General features: G+C 42.4%; 1 protein-coding gene across 1 annotated transcript in view; it reads right to left on the bottom strand.

Moving 5' to 3' along the window:
• Positions 1-25,268, bottom strand: part of LOC146855449 (stabilin-2-like) — a 1,111,419-nt gene that overhangs the window by 602,827 nt on the left and 483,324 nt on the right. The window contains exon 25 of the mRNA XM_085653245.1: positions 1,339-1,497. Within this exon, the coding sequence (XP_085509371.1) occupies positions 1,339-1,497 (159 nt within the window). The remainder of the gene's footprint in view (positions 1-1,338; positions 1,498-25,268) is intronic.

The following is a 25,268-nucleotide window of genomic DNA, read 5'->3' as shown; positions in this document are numbered from 1 at the left end:
TTCGCTCAAATCTGGTAGAAAAGTCCTGCTTAGGCTCCAAATACAAAGTCAACACTAACTGATTATAAATTAAAACACTAGCACTGAAGTGAACTACCTTGTGTGCGAATGTGCTCAGTATGAAAGAGTGAAATGCAGTCACTCATATGGAAGTTAAACAACGGCTGTTGCAGGCTGATCCATTGACCCAAGTTTATGATGTAGTGGGCGGAAGCTAAATGTGAATGACAGAACAGACCAAAGAATGAAGAGAGCTGTTTGGAAGTCCTTTAAGAAAATTATCCATATGTTTTAGTAAAATCAAAAGGTCTTGACTAACGTCAAGTATAGTAGGTGTCTGAGGAGAAATCTAAGTACTCTAGACAGATGGACCTTTAAGTAGGCACACATCCTGGACATAAAGCAGAATTCTTTGGGTTGTGTGTTAGAATACTATATTGTGCTAGCTAAATATCCTGTTCACTATATAGACTACCAACATACTGTGAAAGTAAGCTTATATATACTTAAGTTTAGATTTAGTATTCTGAACTCCACAACTATGAATCTTGAAGAAATATATTTCATCAACATACTTATATGTGGAGTTAAGAGTAGTAACTCCATATTTAATTTTAAAATGCTACCCTTCACAACATTTTGGTAGTTAATATTCTGGCTGCAATATTTTGATTGCGCAATATTAAAAATATGATATTCAGGTAGTATAAACAAATACAATATAAGAGAAGCTGATTAAAGTGCACACGGCCTTCTTCGCCCAGTTTCCCTCAAACAATTGGAGGACCAATGAGCAAAACCGAAAATTGCCTCTAATCAAATAACCATAAACCAATTTGCAGATCAGCAGAAAATATTCCTTGTGGACTGGGGCCTAATGTGAGAGATGTTGGACAATATAAATGGACAGAAGAGGGGTACATATAATATTATAACTCTGACAGTGTGTAAAGGCCTGAATACAAATATAACTATACAGGAAGAAAGTAAGAATCTGTGAGGCGGTTTCTTGCAAAAGACAGGTTATGAGATGTAAGGTCTGATAAAAATAGACAATGATACAGGACTCAAAAAACTATGAAAAGTGTGGAAATATATGATGCTAAAGATTTAGTTTGTTATGCAATTCATGTCTTGTAGATGAAAACAAAAAATAAATATATATACCAGTGGAATTAGGGAATGTTCTTTAAAGTCATATTAAGGGTTAATGGGTGGCATTTACCACAAGTTGTGGAGTCCTGATTAGGAAGGAAAAAGAACTACAGAAGATTGCTTTCATCTTTCAAGTGAAAAAGTCAGCTATAGGTTTAGAAAAGTATCCCTTTAGACCCTTACCTGACCAGGACCAATGTTGACACACACCGCTTTCGGATGGCAGCCCCCATAACTTGGTAAAAGACAGTTATTGATTGGCGAGCAGTCCAATCCATCACCAGTCCATCCTTGCAGACACACACATTTGTGAATGCCAACTGCTACTTGAGTACATTCAGCCTGTAAAGATTTGCAGATAAACTATTTTACTTTGGGCACAAAACAATGTTATCACCTTCTCATTTAATATTCTATACAATTGTGCATTTTAGTTTTGATGGATAAAGTGTATGCTTCATTTAAATCATTGAACACTGTTTTTATGACATAAGGACAAGTTGTTTTTACTCGCTGTAAATATTGCTCTGCATGTCTTTATTGATAGGAATCAAAGTATTAGACTATGGGAGAGAAAGGACACAGAGTGTTATTTATAGCCCCACTGCTGTTCAACAATCCAATATTGACTCCGGGGTCCAAATGGAGAAAATCAGAGGGCTGCCCACAGAATCTGGAGAACTAGGGATAATTTTGGAGAAAATGTCCCTCCAACACTGTGGGAGCAGTTTCGTCAAAAGTGAAATGCTGGCTACCATATTTTTTTTCCAGAAACAACCCACTAGAGTGATAGTTTATTTCTGCAGTAAGATAAAGCAATGACGGTGGCGAGCAGAGAGTTTTCACCCAAAACATGGGTGCTATTGTTCAGTTTTATGGTCTGGTTTAACAGCGCAGCTGTCGCCAGCCAATTATCTGAGAATCAGTAGAGAGGGGCTTTGGCTCCGTCCACATGTTCGGAGCCAGGAGTACATTTTTTGATTGGGCACACGTTGTGCGCTTCCACAATTGCCTCCCATGCAGCTGTGACCAATTTGTTTATTTATACCACTGCCTAATCTTGAACTTTCAGGGGAACAAACATGACATTGAAAAATTATTGAATTGTCTTAGACAGCTACATAATTTATGTTGTTTTTTCTCTGGCAGCAGCACAGAAGGGAAGAGGGCAGTCATTAACATACATGGATTCTTAGGACTGGCTTGACAGTGCAACTGTCACCTGACCTTTTAACCTACGCCAATACTATTATACAATCCTTTGCTTCCACAGAAATACAGATCTATCCACATGTTACTTTTTAGAGCTTGGGCCACCATGACTTCCAGGGCAACTGCGTCAGGACAACTGTATTTCAGGAGGCCTACTCTATTTTGGTTAGCCATTCCACGTACTGACCAGGCAATCCTGTGGCAGATTGGCCACCTGTTCAGAGGTTTGCAACAGCAGGGCTGGCTGAGGAACAGCTGCAAGAAAACTAGTGTTTCTCTACCTGCTAAATGTTGCAGGGGAACCATGAGTTCAGAGGAGCTCCCACTCTACCAAGTTCTAAATGACCACCAAAGTCTGGATGTGAACTGTGATGGAGCTCACATGTGCACAAACAATCTGATCTACAAAAGTAAACTAATTTATTTGCGAATTCCTGGTCCACGCTTGGTAGGTTGGCAAAAGTAGCAAAGCTTTCCAAAAAGAAATTGTAAGTAGTACATTTGCAACAAATATGCGAAATACAATACAGTGAGAAATAGAGAATATAAAAGTTCGTAGTCAAGTTAGTTAAAAAAGCAAGAATGTAAGAAAAAAAATAACTTAATGAAGAAAATCAGAGAAAAGGATCAAAATGTATAAAGAAAATAAAACATCCCAAAAGGGAGGCATTGGAAACTTATGTTCCATGTTATTCTAATGGAGATTAAAAAAAGAATAACAAATGTCAAAATGCTTCAGCAGACGGTCCAGACAAAGAAAGAGATAAGTCGGTGAACTTTACAGACAGGCTTGTTGCATTTCTTAAGTGGAGCAGCTGGCAAAGAGGCTTCTGTCCTCTCCAGATCAAGGCAGACACTTGTCTTGGTCAAGTAACGTTTGGTGATAAGGTCTATTCAAACCTTATAAAAATCCTAGGGCCAGATTACGAATTTGGCAGTCCATAGGACCACCAAACCTGTGGTGGTGGTCTGACTGCCGCCACACTGTGGGCCTGCCCGCAGTATTTTGAGTGTGGAGGTCAACTGCCACAGGACTGCTGCAACTGATGGGGATCTAGGATCCAGCGGCGGTCTTGCAGCAGTCAGAGGCAGTAATATGCTGGCAGTGACGCAGCGACACGGCCGAGCATATTACAAGTTGCCTCAACGCCACCCTGTCCATGACAGTGAGACCGCCATGAAAAGGGTGGTGGTGAGGCAACAAAGAGGGTCCTAACGGGGCCCTTTTGTGCCTCTGGGCCTTGGGGTGTATACAGGGGGGCAAAATATGCACCCCCGCGATCCATTTATCTTAATCCATGATTGCATACCATTGTCACAGCTGTGTGACAATCTTTCCTTTCTTCCACTCTAGCTCTCCCATTCAATCCTCTGCACTCAAAAGGACATCTCCTACTGTTGTGTTGTGCTGCGTCTGCCTCCCCTAGGTTTACAAGACCATTGGAAAGGGCAAAAGAGCTACTGTAGCTTTTCAAACACAAATGCATGCAATAATGACTCCCACTGGAGCTGTATTACTTCTCTGTTGGTTTGTAAAAGCTCTATGGGCTAACCACAACTGGAATTATTGCATGCAAATCAAAGACATGAACATACTTGTATTTCTCTTTTTTTATATTAGAATTTCTTCTCATTTTATTATATTAAATTAAAAACCTTTCTGTACATCCAAGTGTTAATCATCAATTCAAAATACACGATTCTTACACTATGCAATTCGTCAAATGCTTGTCTTTTTTTTAAAACAAATTAGAAACTGTACAATCATATAGAGACATTATCTGGTACATATCTTGATATGTCCCCCCAACAACCAATCATGCATTACCACTCTCTCCTTACACACAGCAGCACACTTTCACATTCATATCTCATACATAACCTTCCCAACCACAAATTACATACACAGGTGAAACCAGCGGAGAGAAAACTTTGGCCCTTGTTGTGTTGTAAGTGGGGATCTCAAGACAACGGGTCAACAAACATTTCGGTAGGGTTTATAAATTTGATCCACCTTCATCAGGACCACCCTTTTGCATAATTTGTGGTCTGTGGATATTTTGGGGGGTATCTGAAGATTAATGAAAATCACATTGAAGTGGTTTACCCAGGAATACGAATACAAATTTCTTAAAGCTAAAAAATAATTAGTGAGCTTCTTGGTTTATTCTATACAATGTAGAACCATCAACAGTAGGTGAAAACCCTTGAAGGAAAATAAAACCGACACTGAAGCGTACTTAGGTTGCACCATCTGTGATGTACCACTAAAAAGAATGTCACACATAGTGTGAACTATAGCCAGAAATAACACCTAATCCACCACCTATTTGTGCCACATGCATATACTAAATTACATAAGGCACTTTCAAATACATCTAATATCTCAAAGTTTTTTCAAAGTTTTGGGGCAATTCTGCCAAGCCATGAACAATGCAGGGTTCAAGGGTAATCCAAGGCATTGATAAAGGGTTGAGAAGAAAACTAGAAACAAAGACAAATCAATGTGGCCTCAAAAAGTGGATTTACAAAATATGCAGTTTTCATTTTGGAGAATGCCTATGTGATGAATACCTTGAATCATGCACTGGCGTTTTTTCAGTCAAACAGGCAAACAAGACTCCATCCTATCTATGGGTGATGAAGGAGTTTTAACTCCCTAACTCTAAACGTTCTTAGGCCAGTACTGCACGTGTCCTAAGATATGCTTGTGGTCAGTATACAGGCGAATTGTTTTGAAAAAAGATGCATGCTAACAGATAATTATTTAGTAAATTCACCCTCAAGAGTAATATCTGAAAGGGACGGATAACCGCATGAACTAGCATAGTTTCTTACCTGTTTTTATGGTAATCTTTGCTTGTATTTAATCGTGTCACAAGACGGGGCGAGTTTCTAAAAAGAATGATGGCTCGTCATGTTACCTCAGCTAATAAAGGTTCCACGGAAGGAGTGGAACAACCATTCTTGCGATACATGGTCTTCTCTTGTTGGAAGGTCAGGCATTGCATGAGGTCTTGTGAGTACTATCTTTAACTGAAGGTCCCGCAATCTAACATGGCCAGTAAGGCGGATCACTGTGAGATGATAACCGACTCCGGACTAGACCCTGATCGGTGTGGGACCCCATGTCCAATAAGATAATGTATTTCTTGTCTGCCCTTTCAAATCATAATCCTTTTTTGATCAAAATACTCATGTAATAAGGACTACTTTGTAACTTGTCAGATTCTTATAACATGATACAGACCTAGGTTCTGAATTTTTTGTAGAAGAGGAAAAAAGGAAACATACGGGAGAGAGGTGGGCATGCCTTGTTTTCTGTAGTCGCCATTTTACGATAGTCATTCTGGGACTGTTTATATTGATGGAGAAACTCTCTACATATAGCAATAGTGCAGAGCTACGTGGACTAATGCCACGATGGAATAAATGGGCGATATTTAAACCCATCAAGCTTAAATGAGAAATTGATGCTGCTGACCCTGGCATTTGCCATTCCCCATATGTGTAAAGGTCTAATACTGTTTCATACAAGGGAATGAAGAAAAAGGAAGGGTGCTATGGGAAACCACTCAGCATATTAAAAGAAAGACTGTGGGTCCGCACATTCCTGTGACATGATGCCCAATCGTGTTACTAGAATCTACTGGGATGTCTTATGCAGACTCCATAAGAATAGATCCATATTATGTCATCATTTAGACCTTCCATGACAGTATTTAAGGGAAAAATCCAGTATGTTTCTCTTTCCTTATGTAGTTCAGTAGTGGCTCACCGTGGTTAGTCGAAAGAGCTTTTACAGCCTACAAAGAAGTAATACAGGTCCAGTGGGAGTAATTCTTGCATTTATTTGTCTTCTTCCCCCTCGCTCCCAGACCTAAAATGTGTTTTTTAGGCAGTACCTTTTTCATACAAACACAATTATGCCACTTGGCATCTCCCATGTACCCCTCTCTCCATCCAGTGCAGTTCTTTAACATGGAAGATGGGAAACCCTGATTCCTAGAAGTTGTGATTGAGGTGTGATCATTAGTATAAATATGTATACCTTTTGGAATGCACATCAGCTGTGCTCAGGCAGACTATATTTCAGATTCTTAAATTGCCTGAAAGGTAACAGCTAATAAAAATTTAACTTTATTGCCGGACATTTAAGGTCAGCTTACCTCTTCACTGTATATTTGGTTTAGATGTTGCTATATCATCAAAAGTTACAGATTTAACTGTAAGTAAATTAAAGCAATGCATAGATTTTTTTCCTTATGAATCTGAAGTTAGTTCTATTGATGCCTCAAGGAATTTTCTCTCCTTTTAACTCAAAAATGTACTTCCTCAATATTGTCAATCACTCCTTACTTTGAAAAAAATCTAAACTTTGTTTTCTTTCTATTCTCAGCTATCACACCAGGATTTCAAAACTTTCTGCAAGAGTCTCCAGTTTCCCAGCGGGCGCACTGTCCATCAATCAGATTGTGAAGAAAGGAAATGACAGCTGGCACTCATGTATGCAGGATTCTCTCCATGCCTTTTGGTCCACCTCCATACGGCCTATCTCTTATGTGCTTCAACTGGTCTTTTTCAGCAACATGATAGAGTTCTACTCTAGGGACCCCTGAAGATCTTTTGTTCAATAAAAGGTGCAGGATCTTGCACAACAATTTCTCTCTGAAGCCTTCTCTTTCCAGGGCTTTTGTTCCAGTCCATCTACTCTCTAAATTGATCATTCTGCTGGGGCTTTTATATCCATATAATTAATTTCCTCCTTAGTTTTCGAGCTTCAAACTTCAGTTTCCAGGGGTCAGAGTAATCAATTTGTGGAACAAGGGAACTATCTTTACTTGGGATCACTAGAGCTCTAGTACTCTCCTGCTCCTTAGGATGTTACAGAAAGTGCAAATCAACAGGATATCTTTACAAGAAATAGGATTATCTTGCAATTTTCTTTAAATTATTCCTAATACTCTTTCTCAATTGTTCTGCTTGCATACCAAACGTGTTATCAAAGTTGGGGCAGCATAGAGCAAGAAGATTAGACTGCTTTTCTTTTAACATTTTGAAAGCCTGTAAGGCTTCTGGAACTAGTGACATTTTGTTGGGTTTTGATGCTTTAAGTAGAACTGTAAGACTAGGTGCCAGAGTAGCAAACTTTGGAGTGCGCCACATATAATATCCAATTAATCTTAAGAAGTAACAGAAGGTTTTCCTATTATGTGGGCCTTCCTATGGAATTTTACTTCTTGTATGACTTTTACTTCTTAGATTTGAGGGTTGGAGCTCCCATTTGCTATCATACAACCCAGGTATTTTACTTGATGAGATGTCAGAACTGTTTGTTTTGGGGTTGGTATGTAAGCCTGCTTGGCCCATTGACATAAACACTGTGATCAAATGTTGTAGATGTGATTTCCAGTCATAACTGTTTACCATAATTTTGCCTCTAAGTGAGTGACAGCACAATCTCTATGTGATTCTAACATAAAATCTATCAACCACTAGGATATGGCAGGTGAGCTATGTAGTCCAAATATTAAGACTTTGAAGTTGCAAAAGGCCAATATATGTTGAAAAGGCAGTCTTAATTTTATCAGATTCAATCAAAGGTATCTTCCAGTATCTTTTTGTCAGATACATAGTGGATAAAAAAATAGGTAGAGCCTAGTTGTTCCAATAGTGTACCAATGGCCATGAGGAAAGATTTAGGTTGGCAGACAGCATTCATTTAACGAAACTCCATGAAAAACATACTGGCTCCATTGGGTTTTGACACTAATACAGTTGGTGAAATCGACTGACTTATAACTCTATTATGTAGGGCACAGTTATTATTCTATGTTCCACTATATGAATAAATGTAGGTTTTTCTGCAAAAATATTGAGAAATTGCTCTAAAATATCCTAAACTTCTCCTTGCTATTACTCCAATAGTTGATACCCTAACAGTGGTCATCAAGCCTTCTCTATTTGTAAGTTAGGGAATTCTATATCCCATGCACACAAACCTTATGTTATCCTGCACTGTGTATATTCCCAGAAGAATTTCAGTTTTTATCATAAGCTGACATAACTTTGAGAATGTCCTTTGAGTCTACCAGGCAGTGCAAGCTCTCTGGTTCCAAAATACTTATTTTATGCTTATCAAGAACGTCCAGGGTCTTATAGCGCGCTCATTGCTTACTTTTGTTTTGCTTTTTTGGTAGTCTCATTTGCTTGCATCTAATTCAGTGGAATTCTTTCTCCCAGTTTGTCCATCTTGAGTGTGTCCCTCTCCTGCAGTATAGCCTCTTTTCCATCTGATTGACTGACTTCTATCCTTCCTCTGCTCACCTTTAGGGAACTACTGTTCTCCTTTTGCTTAAGCACTCCATAATAGTGCATGTCTTATAGCGCTCTCCCTCAAATGCTTCTCCCCTATCCAAATACCTGCCAATTGCTACTCCATGCTGCCATCTCCCTTATGTTAACAGCTCTCTCTTGCATGTTTCTCCTCCATCAAATTCCAAGCCTCCACCAAATTCCAAGCCTCCACTGAGCTCCATATGTCTTTCTCGCTTGTACTTCCCCATCCACTTATTACTTTCCATCATGTGCTGCTTTTCCTCTCCCTCACTACTCTCCGTTGCTCCTCACCCACTCCTCGGGTTGCCCAACATGCCCACCATTGTTATTTGTTGGGAGGACCAGGAAGAAAATTGCTGTCTGGTGGTTTCTCTTAAAAAGGGGGCTTTTGTGCTAATTCTTTGTATTCTTTTTTTAATTTACCAATACATCTTGGATCTGTAAATAAAACAAGTTGCAATCTAAATTTGTAGGTGCATATGTGTAATCCATGCGCCAGCAACTACATCAACATGTCTGCATCCACACATGTCATCACACATGTGTATACCTCCAAAATGACATGGTCACACGATTGCACCTTTTCTATTTGCTTTTGCTCATGCTAAAAAGCATCTTGCTGATACTGTACGGCATTGTCAGAAGGCATTGGAAAAGCTAATATATCCCTAAGGTGCGTCATTGGCTTTGCCAATGCTCGTTTCTTGATATGACTAGTCCTTATGTTACAGGTGTTATTCTTTCTATTATCCTTGCCAGTGACCCAACATCTTAATTTTGGACAATGCAAGTAACAGTTGAACATAATCAACAATTTGAAATTCCCTCTCCTTACTCCCTTGATAATGTTGTTTTTGTTGCTTTATTGATGAGAATTAACCCCAATTTGGGAGACCTGATTGACATACTCTTCAGAGAAAATTGTATTAAGATACTAGGGAACTATGTCCCGATCTTCTTCGCCTTTAGTAAGGCGTAGACGAACATGAGGCACATGTTTGGAAATAGGGTTTCTGGAAAGGCTGACAAGATGTGACTGGCTGTCAGCTTCGGACATCAGGGGTCCCTGTTTTACCAACAAAGTCAACGTGGCTATGGAAGACACTTCAGTGGAAACAATAATACCGTCTTTCCACAAAGAGAACGAACCCCTCGCACACAAGGTGGTGGCAGTGGAAGATTCCAGGAACCTGGACATCAAGGTAAGAGTCTTACCCCCTGTTGGTTTTTTCCAATCAAAGGTAGGAGGAAGACTGCATTTCTTCAGCAAAAATTGGTCATGAATAGCAAAAGATTATTGGGTACTGACTACTGTAAAAGGGTTCAACCAGTTGCCTTACCAAAGGCGTCAACCAAGAGAGTTAGTCCTAGATCAGGAACAAACTGCACTAGTAGATTGAGAATTTACTCAAAGGGCCATTTGCAGGGTGTCAAACCTAAAAAAGGGTTTTGTGAGTACAATCTTCTTAGCAAAGACAAAAGACAAAGGCTGGCGTCCTGTCCTAAATTTAATATAACTGAATATGTTTCTAGTTTACCGACATTTCAAGATGGAAGGTATCCATCTTCTAAGGGACATTGTACAAAGAAAGTATTGGCTTGTGAAATTGGATCTCAAAGATGCTGATTTCACAATCACTATGGACCAACATTCTCAAAAATATCTATGGTTCACTTGGAAAGGGATAGTTTACCAGCTTTGTTGTCTTCCCTTTGGCCTCTCTTTAGTACCTTGGTGCTTCAAAAGGTTCTAAGACCAGTGGTTGCCTTCTTGAGAAGAAGAGGTGTATGTTTCGTGATTTACCTAGGCTATATGTTACTGATGTCACAAAACCAGGAGAAATTGTTAAAGCACATGAAATGGACAGTGAATCTCTTAGAGGGGTTAGGATTTATTATCCATATCAAGAAGTCTGTGATGATGCCTGCACAGAGTCTAGAATTCTTAGGGTTTCAGCTACAATTACCACTAAAGAAACTGCCCAAAATAAAAAAGGTAGCTTATGTTTTATCAAAAGATGAGGTGTTTCTACAAGACCCAGCAAGAGTGGTTGGACTTCTGTCCTCTTCCAATCAAGAAGTTTCCCAAGGTCCATTACATTACAGAGCTCTACAGAGACTGAAATGTTTGGGGCTGATGAAAGGTCTATGTACACAGATATGATCCCTTTGTCACAGGAGGCTCAGGAAGACCTTCTGTTGTGGTGGAACAGCCTAGACAGTTGGAACAACAAGGCAATTTTTTGGAATACCCTGGAGACAAATGCAAGCAACCTGGGTTGGGGTGCGAAGCTAGGACAAGTAGAAACAGGGGGGAAGTGGTCTCAGGAGGAACTCCCAGTTCAAATTACTTGTTTAGAAATGATGTTGGGTTTGAACACTTTGATGAGCTTCAAATCCACTTTAAGAAACAGTGTTGTATTGATCACATAGGGGGTGCAAGGTCATAGCTACTTGCAGACCTGGCCAAGAAGATTTGGTATTTCTGTTGGGAGTCAGAAAATTCTGTTTAAGGCACAGTTTATTCCCAGTCATCAGAACATAAGAGCAGATTGGGACTCAAGGTTTTTAAGGGATTCAAACAACTGGAAGCTGAACGCAATGTGTTTTTTTAAAGGATTCAGAACCTGTGTGGTTCGTTTCAGGTGGATCTGTTTGCCAGTAGGCTGACCTTTCAGGTATATCTGTATTACAGGTGGAGACCAGACCCCAAGGTTTTGGCAGTGGATGCTTTGCTCCAAATCGGGAACAAAGAGAATTGTTCTATTTTCTCTCCATTTGCACTAATTCAGAGAGTATTACTGAAGGTATGGACAGAGAGATGCAGCATCGTCTTAATGACTCCATTTTGGAGTACTCAAGTATGTTTTCCGGGAGTTATGCAACTGGCAGTGGACGTTCCACATTTGATCCCAAGGAGCTTAGCTCTTATCTTAGGACATGAAGGGGAAGAGCATCCTCTTCTACTAGAAGACAACACAAACCTTCTTGTTTGGAGGATTTCAGGAGATGTAGCAGATACTCAGGCCTTTCCGGAGAAGCTAAAAGCCTACTGGACAAGTTGTGGACACCAGGGACAAGGAAGAGATACACGGGTGTATGGAAGAAGTGGTGTAGTTGGTGTATGGAAAGGGATTTGGATCCAGTGGATGCTCCTGTAGTAGTTATAGTGAATTACCTTGCAGGTTTATGTAGATCAGGTTTATGGTATAGAACTGTTACAGATCAGGCATCTCAGCAGGACACTCGCTAATAAATGAATACTCTATTGGTAGTGGCCCTTTAATCCACAGGGTATCGAAAGGAATAAGGATTTGACGCCCTCCCAGGGTTAGATATGAGTCTTTATGGAATGCTAACCTTATTTATGATCTTTTTGTTATATGGCCTAATAATCCTTATCTTTCAAATAAGCAACTTTACTCTGTCAAATATATTTTAAAAGAGTATTGGATGTTAAGGCATTAGAGATCTGTATTAGATACTACACTCCAGATGAAGTGTACTTCAAAATATGGAAAAGAACCAAAACAATATCTGAGAATATCTGTTATCCTTGTTCTGCTGTCTGTAAGAAACTGTGTGTTGTAAGTTGCATGACAGCTTATGAACATAGCATGATTGATGTTAGACCAGATGGTGATGATCAGTTACTAATATTTTTTGTGAAACCTTATAAGGCGAAGTCTACAGCTCCCATTTAAAGATGGGTAAGACTAATTATGTTGGAAGCGGGAGTAGATTTGTCCAAATTTGGAGCACACTCTGCCGTGGTGCAATGGCTAGCAATGTGTTTTGGGCTGGAGGTTCACTTACAGGTTCACTTACAGATATATTGAAAGCGGCAGACGGGTTGTGTGCCTCCACCTTTGGAAGCTTTTACCTTAAGCCTGTGGAGCTTGTGAGCGCTGTGGGGTTAAAAAGCTTTAAACATGCATAATGGTAGCCTCCAGTCTTGTAATGAAATGGTGATTCTACAATCAACATTTAGAAGGAATCTTGATTTCATTAAAGACTTCGGAGGCTAACATTATCCCACCCACCACACCGATGTTGTTAAAGCTAAAAAATGATTGATTAGATATATATTTTTTATATATTGTCTAAAATGTTTATCATCACTTATTATGTATTTATGTATTTCTTATTAGCAAGTTTATAATGGCCTGCTTATTATCTCTACCAGTTGGTATCTCCTGATTCTTTCCATTTTTTTCAGAGGTTTCGTCACTGTGAAACTCTTCTCCTTGTCAAGTGCAATTAAGTTTGAAGATATCACTGTTTTCATTGCAGCGTTAAGAAGATGATGCCTAGTTACTATGAGGTTTTATGTTGTTTTAAACTTCTTGATGGAATTTTTTATACATGGTGTAATACATGTTCTTTAATGGGCTGCATGTGGGGCAGCAATAAAAGGTTATTCCATTATGTTAGCCTCCATTGTCTTTAATGAAATCAAGATTCTCTCTGTATGTTAATTGGAGAATCGCCATTCTCCTCCATGATCTTGCTTATTTTCAAAAAGCTATCCTTTATTTGAGATGCATATGTTAGTAGGCTCTTCCTTCATCTCTCTGACTTTCACAGCCTTCCTTAGCCATATCCACAACAGTACTAGTTTTCTGGCCAATTTTAGTTCAAAAGGAGAGACTCCAGTAGAACTTTGTTTATGACATTTCAAAGCAAAAAGAACCAACGTGTAACATTCTGTCCCATCTATGAACATCCATATGTATTAATGTATTATGTTTTTAATTCTTCTAAAAATAGCATGCAACTAACCTATCAGTTTGGCGATGATGTGCAGAAGTTCATATTTGCTTTTTAACTAGTTGGCGACAACTTTCTGCAACATGTTTGTAGACAAAGAGTATTTCCTGATGGGATTTTATTTTTTGGGGGTGGGGGGACCCACCCTTGAAAAAAAATTTGCCGCTTTAGCTACTTGTGAGCTTTGCATGGTTCTCAACGGTATAGACTCAGGCTACAGTGAGGCAAAATCTACTGGGACTAAAATATACTTTAGTCCCAAGGAATGATGTAAGAAAGGACCTATCAAATCCATCCTTACTATATGACAGGAATGGATTGGAGAGATACTTTTTGGGGGGTAACAAGATTAAATAACTGCCAAACCTTAGAATACCTTACATATTGCTTGCTCTGTGCATAGATACTAAGACTGACAAAACAATCAAGTCAATAGTGTTCTGCCTTGTCACTTCCCTTCCGTCTCCACCCACATGTTTATTTGTTAAGTCAAGTACTTGTTGTCTAAAAGGAGTAGGTGACAACAATTGTTTCTACTCTATAGACTAAGCCCTTTTACTTAGGGGTACACTCCACTTTGCCTTCTCTCAGTTCTCATTACGACGTACCTCCTTATTGTTTTGGTTCTCAGGCTTCAAAGTACACTTCTGAGTGTACTCTCTTTAGAAACGGGGATATTTTCTTTACCCCATTACAAATATATTTTACCCATTTTGAGTATGTACCTCAACACAGGCCGTGTAGGAAATCTAAAATCACATGTAAAGTTTTAGTTTTAGATGGGAAATAATTTCTTTACAATACAATACAATACATGTTTTAAAGCGTGCAGCTGCTTCCAAGGAAGTGTACCGGTGTTAGCAGCACAAAACCAGAGGAAACCAACCTCTCGAGGATCACATACCTAGAGCCAAGCTGCAAAGGGGTAAGTGTTTAGATGTTCACGAAAGATTGACTCAGAGGGAACCAGGCAGAGTGAAGTAGGGAGGACATTTTAGAGCGTAGAAGGCAAGAAAACAAAAGATCCTCCTCCCCTTCTTGCCTTTCACGCTCTTGGAACTTGTAATAGCATCATAGTATTGGAATGCAAGGCTCTTCTCTAAAGGAAAACTTTTAAGTCTTCTCCTCAGATACACAGGGCCTTTCATCTGAAAGGCTTTGTATGCTTAAATGAGTGCTTTGAATTTGATGTGACAGCTGATGGGCGGACAGTGCAATTGGTGAAGGAATTAGACACAGATAGGGCGCCAGCACCTTCAGACTTTGACGTGCTGCAGCATTTTAAATGATCTGCAGATGATGCAGCAGGTAAGAAGACAAGACTAAGTAGAGACAATTCGCATAATCCCGTTTGGATGTCACCAAAGCATGATCTATGGTCATCCGATTAGTTTCTGGGACTAGATGATGCATTTTCCTGAGAGATTATGGGGTAAAAAAGAAACTGTAGTGCTAAAGACAGAATCAAATTGAATTTAAAGCCAAGGTTTCTTACACATGAAGAGGGTAGAGGAGGGGGTCCCAGTTGCGATGGCTATCAGTTCTAACAAAACATTCTATGTAAATTAAAAAACTATACAACTTAAAATGTAGTAAAATATTTACACATTAAAACATTAATAATTATAAATATTATAATTTTAAATAAAGAAAACATCATAATATAAATTCTCCAGTATTGGGGTATGTTTCATAGATTCACATGCCTGAATCATTCTCCGTCGTCAGAGTGGGAGTCCCACGGTACATAAAAATAGCAATATACATGCATATAGAAACCATATCATAGGTAACATAGAACCAGGACGTAAAGTAGCCAGAAATCAAAAGGAAAAAAGTTCTCCACTTTCATGACTCATCCAAGTCATTATATATAGTCCAAACTACAGCCAATCAGGTGACAGCACTCTCCAGAATGTTCTCCTCAGAGGCTCAGGCTCTCAGATTTTCTACCGCACGTCGTGTGAAGGGAGTCTCCCTGAGCTCTGCTCAGTATATCTCTGGTTTCTTCAGGAATTCTTAATTTTATGATGTGTTCTTCAAAGAAATCTCTCTTTCGACCTTGTGAATCTTGTGGGAAGCTCCGGCTGTTTTCAGAAGATCCCCACAACAAGTGCATTTACTGCTTGTATCCTGACCACCACGTGAGAGAATGCAAGATCTGCAGAACTTTCCCACAAAAGACTCTGAGGGACAGAGAAGGGCGTCTACTTCTGTGGCTACAGAAGATTAAAGATCAGGACAATCCTTATCTGAAGTTGGGAGTATTGCCTCTGTCAAGATTACCTCTAGGAAGAGGACAGCTGACATGGATTTCTCTTCTCCTGGGGCTAAGGTGTCGAAAAAACAGCACACTTCTAAGAGTGCTGAGCTGCCTTCTATTTCAAAAAAGGCTCCTCCACCTTCCAAGATTAAAACTCTACCTTCTACGCCCCGAGAAAGACTGTGAAGTCTCAGAGATTTACCTCAGAAACGGGTTCCCTCGTCGACGAGCTCGACGACGATGTCTTCGTCGATGAAGTCTTCCATCGGCGCGATGACGACATCGACTGCTACCTTCTCGTCGCCGAAGCCGCAGATGATAATGTCGTCGGCATCATCGCTGTCGACGCTGGTATCCGTCTCCGTGAAGGCAGTCTCGTCGACGAAGGAGGTGAGATCTACCGTCAATGTTCCTTCGACGACGAAAGTTAAAAGAGTCTCGTCGACGATTGCCTCGTCAACGGCTGCCTCGTTCACGGCTGCCTTGTTGACGGCTGCCTCGTCAACGAGGGTTGTTTTGTCGACGATAACTTCATCGTCATTCTGCCTCGTCGACAACTACCTCGTCGGCGGCTACCTCGTCGATGCTACAACTGTCTTCATGCATGGCTCTTCAGGTTTGGTCTTCGTCTACGCCCACAACATCGTCTACATCGTCTGGGGCACCGTCTACACAGTTGCCTCCGTCGACAGCAACGCCTTCTTTGCTACAAAGACGTGGAGCTTCCTTGCTCCTCCAATTCACATCTCCCCTTCTAAGGTTCCTCTTGTCTTACCTGAGCAGTTGCTGGATTATGAAGAGGATGATGAAGAATCGGATGAGGGTGATAGGTTTCGTACTGCCAGGAGCCCTTCCGAGCTCTTCATTAAATATCAAGATGTGGATCAAGAAGATTATTTCTGCCAGGAGACTGTTCCTTCAGCTCCAGGTCCAGTTCCTATGGCCCAAATGCCTTTGGCTCTTCTAAATAACTTACAATACATGTTGGACAATTATTATCGCTGTTTCCCTCCATCTGAATCGGCTTCTTCTATACCACCTACACCTGTTCCTCAATCTTCATCACCATTGAGGTCGCCCAGACCACATTCTCCGGTACCTTCGCATCACTCTCAGGACGCTCACACCACGGACGACGATAGGGAGGAAGGAAAACTGGATGACAGATCACTCCTTACAGAATGGGACGACTACCAGATACAAACTCCGTCTTGTCTACTCCTGCTCAGTTGACTCTCTTCCAGTTGACATCGGAGGTTTTCATCTTCTCATGGAGAGGTCAACACAACGATTCCTCCTTCCTATGGAAACAAAGAAGGATGATTGTTTCCTTTACAATTTTAAAGATCAACCGAGGAAGCAGATGCGGTCGATTCCTATTATTGACTTTATTTGGCAGGAAGGATTAAAGGTTATGAAAGCTCCTGCTTCTATTCCTGCGGTTTTGCCCCGCCTCGAGAAGAAATACAAGGCACCAGACAATTTGCCAGCATGTCGGATAGGTCAGCCAAAGGCAGATTCCATTATCGCCCAAGCAGCTCAACGACAAGCGCGGAATCCCTCCTCTCAGCTGTCAGCTCCTCCTGATCGGGATGGGAGACGTCTGTACACTATTGGGAAGAAAGTTTCGACCATGGCAGCAACAACCGTCCGTGCAGCTAATTCACTGCCCATTCTAGGTCGATATGATAGACAGATGTGGTCGGACATTTCTCCCTACATCGACATGTTGCCTGAGCCCTCTAAGTCTGAGGCGCTCAAAATTCATCAGGAGGGGGAACGAATCTCAGCTGAGATTATTGATTCGGCTGTGGATGTTGCATCTACGGGTTTTCGACAACTGGCAGGTGCCGCAGTCCTGCGGCGACAGGGCTGGCTGAAAGCTACATCATTTCGCCAGAAGGTTCAGGCTAAAATAATTGATATGCCCTTTGATGGCGAGTCTCTTTCTGGTCAGTATGTTGACGAGGCCCTCCAGGCCATTAAAAAGGATACAGAGACAGCAAGATCTCTCGGTACTCTTCAATTTCGTAAACCGCCTTGTCATGGCGCTAAAGGCCGTGGATCCTTCTCTGGTCGAGGAGGCTATAATCAGCAAAGACAATACCAGTCCTATCAGAGTAACCAATGTTACTCTTCTCAGCGTCAACAATCCTTCAGACAACAACCAACTACCTCTTATTCACAAAACAGAAGGAAGTCTTCCTGCTGCAGATGTGATACGTCTAAGAAGCAGTGACAACCACCACCTGCCACCTGCTCTACCGCTTACCCCTTTAAAAGTTGAAGGAAGAATCTCCCGTTTTTACTCAAACTGGTCAGTTATAACAACAGACAAATGGGTCTTGGACATTGTGGCCAGAGGCCATGTTCTAGAATTTGTAAAACTTCCTCCGAATTCTCCTCCAAAAGGACCACCTCCAGCTCACCTCACAGACCTTTTCCCCCAATTAAATTTGATGTTACGAAAAGGAGTGATCAAAGTAGTTCCACAGTTGCAAAGAGGAACCAGTTTCTATTCCAGATTATTTCTAATAAAGAAGAAATCGGGAAAATAGCGCCCCATTTTAGATCTTCGCTGGCTCAACAAATATCTAAAAAATTTATCCTTTCCGGATGCTGACTCTTCAAGAAATCCTTCAACTCCTCACTGCGGGGGATTACATGACCACCCCCGACCTCCAATACGCTTATTTTCTTGAGGTTCAGAGTGGCTGGCAGGGACTTCCAGTTCAAAGTCCTTCCTTTCGGACTACGTTCTGCGCCCTGTGTTTTTACCAAGGTCTTAGCACCGGTGGCAGGACACCTTCGAGTGGAGGGAATTCAAATCTTTCCTTATTTAGACAATTGCCTTATCAAGGTGAATTCTTTCACAATCGCAAACGCCCATACTCAGAGATGTCTGTCTCTTCTCCAATCTCTGGGCCTCTCTGTCAATTCCGACAAGTCTCACCTCGGCCCACCACAAAGGAGAACGTTCTTGGGAGCCACCATAGACACTCAGCTGACACAAGACTTTGTCGCAAACAAAAGGCAAATGAAACTTTGCAAACTTGCCCAACTGTTGCGATCATGTAAGTGCGTTTCAGTCCGGCAGTTCAAGTCACTTCTGGGGATGCTTTCATCCTGCATTCCCCTGATCCCCAACTGCCGTCTCAAGATGAGACCTCTGCAAGAGGAGCTCAACAAACAGTGGTTACAGGTTTCGGGTTCCTTCGATGATCACATCCACATCAATTCTCGGATTCGAGAAGCTTTACGCTAGTGGACTTGCAAAAAGAACGTGACATCAGGATGCTCATTTCTAGTGGAAGTTCCAAGTTTCGTCATCACCACGGATGCCTCCCTCGAAGGATGGGGAGCGCACCTACAAGGACTCACCGCCAGCGGCAAATGGGATGCTCAACAACGGACTTGGCATATAAATCTCTTAGAGTTGCTAGCTATCATCCTGGCCCTAAAGTCTTTTCGCACCATCATTCTCGGAGCATCGGTGGTGTTGATCCGAACGGACAACGCGACAAGTATGCACAACTTGAACAAACAAGGAGGGACAAGATCTGTCTCAGCAAGCCCAGCAAATTTGGGTTTGGGCGATCCGACATCGGATAAGTCTAACAGCAATCCATGTCCCGGGAGCTTCCAACGTCCTGGCGGATTCCCTCAGCAGGTCGACAGTTTCCAATCACGAGTGGGAGCTCCATCAACCAACTTTGGATCGTATTTTTTAGAAATGGGGTCGACCCTTTCTGGACTTGTTAGCGACCAGTCAGAACCGCAAATGCCTATTCTTCGCAAGCTGGCTTCCCCACAAAGGATCATGCGGGAATGCGTTTTTAATGAACTGGTTGCGGATTTATGCCTACGCTTTTCCACCGATATCGTTGGCTCTCAGAGTTCTCCGGAAAATGAAGAAGGAGCCTTGTCGACTAATACTCATAGCTCCCAGGTGGCCTCGCCAGTTCTGGTTGAATTTGCTCACTAACATTTCTTCGGACTGTAGGGAAGTCTTGGCCAATGCTAGAACGCCTTCCACAATAAAGACATACAGGCTCAAATGGAAATGATTTTGCCTGTGGTGTCAAGCCGCCAACATTCATCTAATCTATGCAAAGCCGGAACAAATTTTGCCTTTCTTTTTACATTTGGCACGATCAGGCCTTTCCCATTCTACTCTTAAAGTATTCTTATCGGCTATTTCAAGATTCCGGCAGGATGGTTCCAACTCTCTTTACTCCTCTAGGGTCAATCAGCAGTTCTTCAAAGGATTGTTTCGCATGTTTCCTCCCATCCGCCGTCCACCTCCATCCTGGCATCTTATCGTTGTGTTTTCACAACTCATGCGACGCCCCTTTGGACCTATTACTAGGACAGATTTGAAGTTTCTTTCATGGAAAGTGTCACTGCTGTTGGCTCTCACATCAGCTAGGCGGGTCAGTGATATTCAAGCCTTCACTATTAAACCGCCTTTCCTTCAATTCACCAAGAACTCGGTAGTGCTACGCACTAACCCCATTTTTATGCCTAAAGTACCTTCAGACTTCCATCTCAACGAACTGGTCATTTTAAAGACTTTCTTTCCTAATCCTCAATCACCTGCGGAAAGGGCTTTGCATACTCTTGATGTCAAGAGGTGTCTAAAATTCTATTTACAGAGGACATCTTCAATACGGAAATCTGATCAGCTATTTATAGCTTATGGAAAAATGCGAACAGGACACCCAATATCCAAACAGTCCATTGCTCGTTGGATTTCGGCTGCAATTTGTTTCTGTCATCAGCACGCAGGCAGACCATTACAAGCAACTCCAAGAGCACATTCTACTAGAGCAATCTCTTCCTCTACTGCTCTCTTTGCTGGTGTGCCTCTTCATCTAATCTGCAGAGATGCTACGTGGTCCAGTAGGCACACATTTACCAAGCACTACTGTCTGGAAGCTGCCAGTGATGCCGACACGTCTGTGTGACAGGCGGTTCTCCGTAACCTTTTTAAATAGGGTGAGCCTCTGTTCTTCCCTCCTCCTCTTTGCTATTTTCTGACAGATATTCTATGATTGTTCATGTATATATATCTGTATATATATTTATATATATCTTGAAGAAGCGTCAGCGTTCCCCCGTTTCCGGAGCCCCCGGCCCTTCAGGGTGGCCTCACTTCATGGGCACGGAGCAACCCACAATCACCCCACTGGTAAGAACAACAATGTGAGGCCCAATACCTTGAAATTTGCTTTATTTCATGAGGCTTTTTGCAGCGCCTGATTCCCTTTTGTCCAACGTTTCAGCCTGTTGCCTTGATCACGGACAGGAACACAAGCGCCCAGGTGCGCACAGGTGTCTTTTATAGAATATATCACGTGCCTGCATTTTGCCAGTACGACCGTTCCCAGAGTGCATTTGTGCTGTTATTCAACTTGTGAACTGGCAATCCAACGATGTTTATTCACTCCGTGGTAATAACTATTACACACGCACTGGTATTTGCAAGGAATCGTTTTTGAGGCAGGCAGGTGAATTTCAGTCCATATCGCAAATGTTTTTTAAAATATTAGCATCATGCAAAGCGGCATCTTTCAGGCACGATTAAAGCAGGGAATCATCCCTCTTCAAATCCCTTCCACGCGCCATTCCATTTACTCAGTAGTTATCCCTTCGTGGGTTGGAAGGCGCGAGTGAGCCATGCTCCTCAGTAAACATCTTGAAGAAGCGTCAGCGTTCCCCCGTTTCCGGAGCCCCCGGCCCTTCAGGGTGGCCTCACTTCATGGTCACGGAGCAACCCACAATCACCCCACTGGTAAGAACAACAATGTGAGGCCCAATACCTTGAAATTTGCTTTATTTCATGAGGCTTTTTGCAGCGCCTGATTCCCTTTTGTCCAACGTTTCAGCCTGTTGCCTTGATCACGGACAGGAACACAAGCGCCCAGGTGCGCACAGGTGTCTTTTATAGAATATATCACGTGCCTGCATTTTGCCAGTACTACCGTTCCCAGAGTGCATTTGTGCTGTTATTCAACTTGTGAACTGGCAATCCAACGATGTTTATTCACTCCGTGGTAATAACTATTACACACGCACTGGTATTTGCAAGGAATCGTTTTTGAGGCAGGCAGGTGAATTTCAGTCCATATCGCAAATGTTTTTTAAAATATTAGCATCATGCAAAGCGGCATCTTTCAGGCATGATTAAAGCAGGGAATCATCCCTCTTCAAATCCCTTCCACGCGCCATTCCATTTACTCAGTAGTTATCCCTTCGTGGGTTGGAAGGCGCGAGTGAGCCATGCTCCTCAGTAAACATCTTGAAGAAGCGTCAGCGTTCCCCCGTTTCCGGAGCCCCCGGCCCTTCAGGGTGGCCTCACTTCATGGTCACGGAGCAACCCACAATCACCCCACTGGTAAGAACAACAATGTGAGGCCCAATACCTTGAAATTTGCTTTATTTCATGAGGCTTTTTGCAGCGCCTGATTCCCTTTTGTCCAACGTTTCAGCCTGTTGCCTTGATCACGGACAGGAACACAAGCGCCCAGGTGCGCACAGGTGTCTTTTATAGAATATATCACGTGCCTGCATTTTGCCAGTACTACCGTTCCCAGAGTGCATTTGTGCTGTTATTCAACTTGTGAACTGGCAATCCAACGATGTTTATTCACTCCGTGGTAATAACTATTACACACGCACTGGTATTTGCAAGGAATCGTTTTTGAGGCAGGCAGGTGAATTTCAGTCCATATCGCAAATGTTTTTTAAAATATTAGCATCATGCAAAGCGGCATCTTTCAGGCATGATTAAAGCAGGGAATCATCCCTCTTCAAATCCCTTCCACGCGCCATTCCATTTACTCAGTAGTTATCCCTTCGTGGGTTGGAAGGCGCGAGTGAGCCATGCTCCTCAGTAAACATCTTGAAGAAGCGTCAGCGTTCCCCCGTTTCCGGAGCCCCCGGCCCTTCAGGGTGGCCTCACTTCATGGGCACGGAGCAACCCACAATCACCCCACTGGTAAGAACAACAATGTGAGGCCCAATACCTTGAAATTTGCTTTATTTCATGAGGCTTTTTGCAGCGCCTGATTCCCTTTTGTCCAACGTTTCAGCCTGTTGCCTTGATCACGGACAGGAACACAAGCGCCCAGGTGCGCACAGGTGTCTTTTATAGAATATATCACGTGCCTGCATTTTGCCAGTACTACCGTTCCCAGAGTGCATTTGTGCTTTTATTCAACTTGTGAACTGGCAATCCAACGATGTTTATTCACTCGGTGGTAATAACTATTGCACACGCACTGGTATTTGCAAGGAATCGTTTTTGAGGCAGGCAGGTGAATTTCAGTCCATATCGCAAATGTTTTTTAAAATATTAGCATCATGCAAAGCGGCATCTTTCAGGCACGATTAAAGCAGGGAATCATCCCTCTTCAAATCCCTTCCACGCGCCATTCCATTTACTCAGTAGTTATCCCTTCGTGGGTTGGAAGGCGCGAGTGAGCCATGCTCCTCAGTAAACATCTTGAAGAAGCGTCAGCGTTCCCCCGTTTCTCGAGCCCCCGGCCCTTCAGGGTGGCCTCACTTCATGGGCACGGAGCAACCCACAATCACCCCACTGGTAAGAACAACAATGTGAGGCCCAATACCTTGAAATTTGCTTTATTTCATGAGGCTTTTTGCAGCGCCTGATTCCCTTTTGTCCAACGTTTCAGCCTGTTGCCTTGATCACGGACAGGAACACAAGCGCCCAGGTGCGCACAGGTGTCTTTTATAGAATATATCACGTGCCTGCATTTTGCCAGTACTACCGTTCCCAGAGTGCATTTGTGCTTTTATTCAACTTGTGAACTGGCAATCCAACGATGTTTATTCACTCGGTGGTAATAACTATTGCACACGCACTGGTATTTGCAAGGAATCGTTTTTGAGGCAGGCAGGTGAATTTCAGTCCATATCGCAAATGTTTTTTAAAATATTAGCATCATGCAAAGCGGCATCTTTCAGGCACGATTAAAGCAGGGAATCATCCCTCTTCAAATCCCTTCCACGCGCCATTCCATTTACTCAGTAGTTATCCCTTCGTGGGTTGGAGGGCGCGAGTGAGCCATGCTCCTCAGTAAACATCTTGAAGAAGCGTCAGCGTTCCCCCGTTTCCGGAGCCCCCGGCCCTTCAGGGTGGCCTCACTTCATGGGCACGGAGCAACCCACAATCACCCCACTGGTAAGAACAACAATGTGAGGCCCAATACCTTGAAATTTGCTTTATTTCATGAGGCTTTTTGCAGCGCCTGATTCCCTTTTGTCCAACGTTTCAGCCTGTTGCCTTGATCACGGACAGGAACACAAGCGCCCAGATGCGCACAGGTGTCTTTTATAGAATATATCACGTGCCTGCATTTTGCCAGTACTACCGTTCCCAGAGTGCATTTGTGCTGTTATTCAACTTGTGAACTGGCAATCCAACGATGTTTATTCACTCCGTGGTAATAACTATTACACACGCACTGGTATTTGCAAGGAATCGTTTTTGAGGCAGGCAGGTGAATTTCAGTCCATATCGCAAATGTTTTTTAAAATATTAGCATCATGCAAAGCGGCATCTTTCAGGCACGATTAAAGCAGGGAATCATCCCTCTTCAAATCCCTTCCATGCGCCATTCCATTTACTCAGTAGTTATCCCTTCGTGGGTTGGAAGGCGCGAGTGAGCCATGCTCCTCAGTAAACATCTTGAAGAAGCGTCAGCGTTCCCCCGTTTCCGGAGCCCCCGGCCCTTCAGGGTGGCCTCACTTCATGGGCACGGAGCAACCCACAATCACCCCACTGGTAAGAACAACAATGTGAGGCCCAATACCTTGAAATTTGCTTTATTTCATGAGGCTTTTTGCAGCGCCTGATTCCCTTTTGTCCAACGTTTCAGCCTGTTGCCTTGATCACGGACAGGAACACAAGCGCCCAGGTGCGCACAGGTGTCTTTTATAGAATATATCACGTGCCTGCATTTTGCCAGTACTACCGTTCCCAGAGTGCATTTGTGCTTTTATTCAACTTGTGAACTGGCAATCCAACGATGTTTATTCACTCGGTGGTAATAACTATTGCACACGCACTGGTATTTGCAAGGAATCGTTTTTGAGGCAGGCAGGTGAATTTCAGTCCATATCGCAAATGTTTTTTAAAATATTAGCATCATGCAAAGCGGCATCTTTCAGGCACGATTAAAGCAGGGAATCATCCCTCTTCAAATCCCTTCCATGCGCCATTCCATTTACTCAGTAGTTATCCCTTCGTGGGTTGGAAGGCGCGAGTGAGCCATGCTCCTCAGTAAACATCTTGAAGAAGCGTCAGCGTTCCCCCGTTTCCGGAGCCCCCGGCCATTCACGGTGGCCTCACTTCATGGGCACGGAGCAACCCACAATCACCCCACTGGTAAGAACAACAATGTGAGGCCCAATACCTTGAAATTTGCTTTATTTCATGAGGCTTTTTGCAGCGCCTGATTCCCTTTTGTCCAACGTTTCAGCCTGTTGCCTTGATCACGGACAG

The sequence above is a fragment of the Triturus cristatus genome, chromosome 4_1 (assembly GCF_964204655.1).
Source record: "Triturus cristatus chromosome 4_1, aTriCri1.1, whole genome shotgun sequence".
Taxonomy (NCBI): Eukaryota; Metazoa; Chordata; class Amphibia; order Caudata; family Salamandridae; genus Triturus; species Triturus cristatus.
This window is presented reverse-complemented; position numbering and strand designations above follow the sequence as displayed.